General features: G+C 38.9%; 1 protein-coding gene across 1 annotated transcript; it reads right to left on the bottom strand.

Moving 5' to 3' along the window:
• Window positions 1-4216: 4216 nt before the first annotated feature.
• LOC110681951 (putative FBD-associated F-box protein At5g38570) lies at window positions 4217-7355 on the bottom strand. Its single transcript, XM_021858137.1, is given in 7 exon segments — window positions 4217-4549; window positions 5220-5363; window positions 5446-6122; window positions 6219-6335; window positions 6338-6449; window positions 6560-6623; window positions 7142-7355. Coding segments are annotated over 6 exon segments (1401 nt in total). The 5' UTR covers window positions 6605-6623; window positions 7142-7355; the 3' UTR covers window positions 4217-4243.
• Window positions 7356-7496: the final 141 nt, after the last annotated feature.

The raw sequence follows: 7496 nt of genomic DNA, 5'->3' as shown, positions 1-7496 counted from the left end.
GTCAATTCTTTCGGCTGGGTGGACCATCCCACCCCCAAAACCAACCAAGGGGTGGGTGACCGGATGCATGCTGCTGATATTGTATTTCAGCTTTTGCAAGCACCGGAGGCTGATGATGTCTGATGAACTGCCGGTGTCAATAAGGATTCTTCCAACCAGTTGGTTGGCAACCTTACATTCAATGACGACCGGGTCATCATGCGGACGGCGGACGCTGCCCCTGTCCTTCTCAGTGATCAAGACGTCTGGGAAGGAGGTACTTGCAGTCGTCTGCTCATCATCATCCTTGTCCATCTTTCGAAGATGGCTCTTGGTGCCCCGGATGGTAGGGCCACCGCATGAGAACCCGCCTGCTATTGTGTAGACTGGCTCCTTGTCGGTATCCGAGCTACTAGCAGGCTGGGGGGTAGTCTTGGAGGACTGACCCTTATTCTTCTTCTTAGCCCCGGCTGGGGACTTAGAAATATAGGACTTCAGCATCCCCTTGTCAGCCAGACGGTCCAACGTCCGTTGAAGGCTGAAGCAGTCGTTGGTGTCATGGCCAACTTCCTCATGGTATTGACAAAATTTATTTTTGTTCCTTGATTGAATGGAACTTTTCATTGGATTCGGCTTCTCTAGGGACAGCCGGTCCTTAATCTCATGAGGATGGAGTTGCAGTCCTTGTTAAACTCGTAATTTGGGACGTACGGTTTAAATTCTTTCTTCTTCTTCTGGGACGGCTGGTCAGAGTCACTTACCGCCCAGATTTCTTTTCTTTTCTTGCTCTCTTCTTTCTTTTTAGCCGGCTGAGAAGGCCGGTTGTCTTTCTGCTTGTCAGAATTCTTAGAGTCCGACTGGCTACCAGGCGAGCAGAGGTCGGTAGCTTGAATGTAGCTTTCCGCCTCCCTCAGGGCCGCCTGCAGGGTGAAAGCCCCTTTTCTGACTAGGTCGAACTTAAAGGTCGACCCGTCTCTCAGACCTTTGAAAAAGTCTGTAAAAGCTACCTCATCAGACAGTCCCTGAATCTGAATTCTGATCAGATTGAACCGCCTGACATATGAGCGCAGCCCTTCTCTCTCTCCCTGCTTAACAGTACTCAAATCAAGGCTTGTTTTCTTAGAAGGGATGTTCATTGAGAAGTTGGAAGCAAACAGGAAGGCAAGATTCCTGAAACTATCGATGGACCCGGCTGGCAGATTACCAAACCATTGTTGGGCAATGCCCTTCAATGTAGCCGGGAAGCATCGACACCAAGTGGCATCATCCAACCCCTGCAAATACATGAGGTTGGTGTAAGCCATGAGGTGGTCTTCCGGATTGGTGGTACCATCATAGGTACCAACCAACACATTCTTAACCTTGGCCGGCTGGGCCGCCTCGGTTATCTCCCGGGTGAACGCGGAAGACTGTTCACCCAGGCGCAGCAGACGAAGCTTCCAGTCCAATGGCTGGACATTTGGATATGTCGCCTGACCCCCAAAGAAGGCCGGCTGCATGAAGTGAGGGGGATATTGTCCGTAAGCCTGAGTAGGCACATACGGTACAACTCCAATCATGTGAGGGCCGGAATGGACGGTATTACCGCCTGTCTGACTCTCATGCAAGGAGGGTGCACTCCCTGCAGAAATGTTGTTGAAGCTGTCTGGAAAGTTCGACGTTGAAGCCGACTCAGACAGCGATTGGTTTCTCTTCCGGTTGATGATCTCCCGGGCATCAAGAGTTGATTTTTTGCTTCCCACCGGCTGTTGAGTCCGGCGGGTGTTGTTGTTGTTCCTCTTAGGAAGGAAATTTTTTTACCAATCAATGGTCCCGACTGCCTTCTCCTTTGGATGAGGAGTGGGCTGCCGGTCTCTGACTGACTTCCCCTTCTTGGAAAACTCTTCTTCGCCGATTGACCTTTACTTAGGCCAGCCCGGCTTTTGGTGATCAGCTCTTTAATTTCACCCTTGAAACTTGTCATGAATCTCATGAGTTCGTCTCGAGTGACAGGGGCTGATCCAGCGGTCGTTTGGGTTTCCCCTTCCGGCAGAGTGTCTCTAGGCCGGATGCGCTTGGTTCTGATAGAGCCATCTTCGGCTGTAAAGGTTTCAACCTGAAGATCTTCATCCTCATGGTCTGTAAAGACTTCTGGGTCTTCGCCCAGACGGTTAGGAGGTGGTACAGACTCTAGAACCATCTTCGAGGTACTCTCCCCACAGACGGCTCCAAATGTTTTGGGGTGTTTTTTGTCCTTTGGGAGAGTTACGTCACGAAGTCTGATCCGGCTGAGCTGTACCTACAAAATAACGGAGACTCCGGGTGGTCGGAGCTCCGCCTCCGACGGTCAAGTTAGTAACTTGAAACGGAATAAAGAGAACGGAAATTTAGGTGGGTATCTGCTCGGATTCCAAGCTCAGGTCTTTCTCTGATGTAAGAGAATAAGGGTGTAATAAATGATTGAATGTGTCCTCAAAATGGGGAAATATCTCCCTATTTATAGGGTCGTTGGAGAATGTGCCCCTACCTAGGTCACTTGACCTAGATTTTAGTGGGCTGCGCCGTTTTATGGCGCTCCTAGGAATTTTGGCCCTTGAAGGCCGCCATTTCAAAGGCATATCTGAGGGCGCCAAGTGTCAAGAGGATGTTGAGCCACATGGGTCATCTTGAGCTCGACACATGGCGGCCTCTCATTGGTCCACGTTTCTAGGGTAAAAATACCCTAAACAGGTACTGTACAGTTACTAACTGTACCACGGGGTTACAGTGTAGAATTTCTCAAAAGGGTGGGCACACCTTAGAAAACCCAATACCACAGGATTACTATGTAGAAAAACCCAAAAAGAAAATATTAGGGATAAAGTAATATTAATTACACCAATTTACGCGTGATTTTGTCATGAATTCCCAACTTGATTTTATTTTAGGAAGTATATTAAATGCTTATATATAGCCCTAAGGTAAGGGCTACATATATCATTACCCTATATTAAAAGACAATCCTAATAACGTCCATGTGTCAATGATCAAATTAAAATGTTATTATATGCTAAATTAAATATGCTCAATGATCAAATTATGTTCATTAATTTCCTCCATTTGCTCAATTTCAGTACAATTAAAATCTGTTTAATAACCAAAAATGAGATTATGTTCATTAATTACCTCAGTTTGCTTTTTGCTAATCATGATCAATTTTGATGTATATCAATTTTGATGAATGAAAAAGATCAACTTAATCATGATCAATTGATGCTCATATAAATATAGATTACTGCATCAATTCGCTCAAATTAACAACTAATATTGATAAATTCACAAAAAAATTGCTGAGATTGATCTTCGATTGTTTGTATTGGAGTTGGTATTGGAGTTGCAATCAATTATGCCATTATTGCTGTGAATTTTCGAGTAAATTGTCTGCAAATTTATGAAGAAGAAAATTATGAAATTGAGTGTCGAAATTAGGAAGAAGAAAGGAAGCTCCGGGTATCATGTGTAAGAGACATGCTTTTTTGTGAATTCACCAAAATGTCCCCGGGGTACCTAGAGGAAGGTACACCCGGGTGTACAAAATAGGAGTTGTGAACATAGAACCTTTACAGATTGTTCGGATAAAGAAAAGGGAAAGAAAAGAAGGGGAGGGAGGAGAAGAGGAGGGAAGGGGAGAAAAAAATGATGAGTTTTCCTTCCAAATCTCTCCATTGTTGGAGGGATCAATTTCCTACAATTTAATCCTTCCATTCCCCTCCCTTCCAACTCCCTCCCTTCCTCCCGTTAGTTCTACAAACAAGTGTCTTACCACCAAAATATTAATATGTAGCAAATGACAGTATGAACAACAAATTTAATTACAAGTAAATTAAATCATAAAAACATTTATTAATTTTATGTAAATATGTAATCACACGGAAAGTAGCCATTATTGCTTCTGCTTGATGGCTATTTTCTATTAAAGAAAAAAAAAAACTTGTTTGGTTGGTATGAAAGAAGTTCCAAAACTAGAATAGAAAATTAAAGAGAAAAAAAAAAAAAAAAAAAAAAAAAAAAAAAAAAAAATATGTCTATGCTTACTATTGCTTCTGCTATGAATAGAAAATAGCCATCAAGCTAAAATAAATAAATAAAGGCACACTTAATCCCTAAATCTAGTGAAAATTTAGGTGTTGTTTGGTTGCAATGGTAATTTTACTTCCCATAGGAATCTACATCAAATTCCTAGTAATTGTTAAAACTTGTTTGGTTGTCATGAAAGAAGTTGCAAATCATAGGAATTTTAATTTATCTATGGGGACTGGGTAATCAACTTTGTCCGGAAGCCATTGTAGGTGATTCCTTGGGGCAAAGTATTTTTAAACTCCTTAATACGCCTTTTTGTAGATTTTCTAGCTCTTTCAGGCACCCATAATTTTGAAAAAAATACATCTTTCAGCATGATGGAATTCTCAACTACATAGGTAGCAAACTCAATGTCAATTGGTAATCCCAGAGAGCCAATGTGCTCCAATGTCTTCAAGCTTTTTAGAGGACGCCCTTTTCGTTTAACTATATCTCTCCTATAGTCAGTACTCATGTAATATGATAACGAGAACTGCAATGCAAGATGAGAAAAACCACAATCATCATTAAGCAAAACACTACATATAGGATTGAGATCCGTGAAAATGGGTATTTACATGAGAATCCTATCTTATGTGAGAATTGTTGCTTGGGGAAAGGATTTAATGAGAACAGGTCCATATGTGAAAACTCATACCTACATTATAACTGATATAAAATTTAGAACATGTGAGTAATTATTTAGAACATACGAGTAAAGATTTAGAACATGTGAGTAATTATTTAGAACATATGAGTACAAATTTAGAAAATCTACTTTATGAAATTTAGAACATGAGTAAAATTTAGAACATTTGATTTAATATTTAGAACATGTGAATAAATTTTTTTTAACACTTGGTATAAAATATAGAAAAATGTGAGTAAAAATTTAAAACATCCAAAAAAAAATTTAAAACATATGGCTTTAATTTCTAGAACATATGAATAGATATCATAGACAAACATTTTAAAATTCAAAACATATAAGATTAAATTTTGGAACAACTTATTTAAAATTTATAACACATAACTTAACTATATATGATTAAAACATGTGAGTATTAGTATAGAGCATTTGTTAGAACACCTGAAAAATATTTAAAACATTAGATTTAAAATTTAGAACATATTAGATATGTGAAGAACTGAGGGTATCTTGCCTGCATAGTGAGTTTCTCCAGGAATGGAGATGCCTCAATAAAATCAGCCCATCCAAGTAGGCTTTCATTACCCCTTGCTGTAACATGGAATTCCATATGTTTGAGGTTTGTCATGCAAGGTGGGTTATTGATCCCCATATTCACCTGCATAAGCAAATGATAATTACAAAATAAAACAATAAAGCAAACGGAGTAGCATTTATTCACATGGCATCTATTGAAATACCTTGACAAGGTTGCCACCAAATTGGGGATCCAACAGCAAGTCCCAACTCATGAACTTAACATTCGAGAAGCACGTTGAAAGGGAGCTAAGAGCATGGTCCACAATCTCTCCCTGAAACTCACCATTACCGATTGATACCTTAGAAAGCAACGACGAACCTCTAATATGGAGGTCTATAGGCCGCCCATGAAGAGTAAATGACACAAGTTTTGGGGCCCTAATGTCAATGCACATCAAACGGGGACAATTTGATACCTCTAAATGCTTCAATTGTAGGGATAAATCCGGAAGATTTATATGTGTTAAATAGATTGACCCATTAACAATGCAAAGATCCTCCAGGGCATAACACACACACAGAAGACACTCAATGTCTTTTCCAGTTATATTGACATATTTAAGACACAAAGATCTTAAGAAAGCCATATTAGCATGCAGAGCAAGAGATGACATACGACATTCAAGGGGCCAAGTATAGCAATCAATCAAGGAAATACTTCTGTTGTAGAATGGTGTGAAGTCCAATTCAAGGTGTTTGACTTGTTTTGATAATGCAAAAACCACCCATTTATCGATATCAGATTCTAATTTGACATCTAAGTCAAAAATCACCCTTAGCTCATCAATAACAGGACCAAGATGGGCTCCCACGACACTGTTAACCCAACCTGTAAAACCTGATAGACAAGTTCAAATCAATACCTGGTAAGAATAACATAGTAATTTATAAGCGAGCTTATATACCATACATCCAATACAAGAATTTATCAAACCTGATCTTTGTTGGGTAAGTAGGAGTTTATCATTTTCAATTGTAGAAGGATCAACTTTGAAGAACAAGACAGGTAAACATCGCCACAAGTAATACCATGTGCGTGAAAGAACACTAATTTTCCAGCTTCCTTCATTGTTAAAAGGGACATGATTGCCATCAAAACATCAAGTGGCAACTGACTCAATCGATCATTCGTATCAATGAACTCACAGCCTTTTGCTTCAGAACACTGAAGTAATTAATTATCATAGATATAACGTAAATTAGCGTGACAAATTTTGTAGCAAATTCAAGCAATAGAGTATATTAATAATGGACAAAAATAAATAATACACCAACCTGATGCTTGCAAGATTTTAGTATAGGCCATGTCGTTTTCTCCATATTGATCACAAAATACAAACTACAAGGTTCAACAATACCAATCAAATACTTATTTAAATCCAAAAATCACTCAATTATATCTGGGGCAAGGATTTACAGAGAAAAAGAGGGCGCTAAGCAACAAAGATAGCACCTTTAACAAGCAAATTTTGATTCAATTATCAAATTAAGCTCGAAAAATCACAGAATTTTAAGAGGGGAGTACGATATCGGAGTTCCATCCTAACTTTAAAGACAAATTAGATTCAATTATCAAATTAGGCTCGAAAAATCACATGATTTTAGGGGGAAAAGTCCAATATCTTAGTTCCATAATTTGATTCAATTATCAAACTAGCTCATAATTTTCTTCTCTAGAATCGCGACTTCCAGAACCTTACTAAGTTCAATAATCCGAATCCCAATTAAATTAAATTATCGTAAAACACTAGATTAATATTCAATAATACGAACCCCAATTAAAATAAAATTAAATCATCGTAAAACCCTAGATTGTCAAATTGATATTGAATTATTACATAAATAACAACATCATACCTCAAAAGCGGTTTCTATGGAGGATAGAAATACCAGATGACGTAAATTGCGCTTCAATTGGAAGTTGAAACAAAGAGAACGGAAGAGAGAGGAGGTGTTTTTTTTTTGCAGGTTTTACCAGGTATTTAGCTGTTGATCGGACTATTATCATTGTGTTAACATGAGGAATTGGAACTATAACTGCCGATGATTTTCTCTGTAATAAGTAATTGTCATTTTTGTCCCATTTAGTTGCATATGAGAATTAAATACCTATAAAAAGTTACAATACATGGAAAGTTTTATTGCCAAGAAAATACTAACGGCTTGTTTGGTTAACATATTGCCAAGAAAATACTAACTGCTTTTTTGGTTA

Source organism: Chenopodium quinoa, unplaced genomic scaffold (genome assembly GCF_001683475.1).
Source record: "Chenopodium quinoa cultivar QQ74 unplaced genomic scaffold, ASM168347v1, whole genome shotgun sequence".
NCBI classification, from domain to species: Eukaryota; Viridiplantae; Streptophyta; class Magnoliopsida; order Caryophyllales; family Amaranthaceae; genus Chenopodium; species Chenopodium quinoa.
This window is presented reverse-complemented; position numbering and strand designations above follow the sequence as displayed.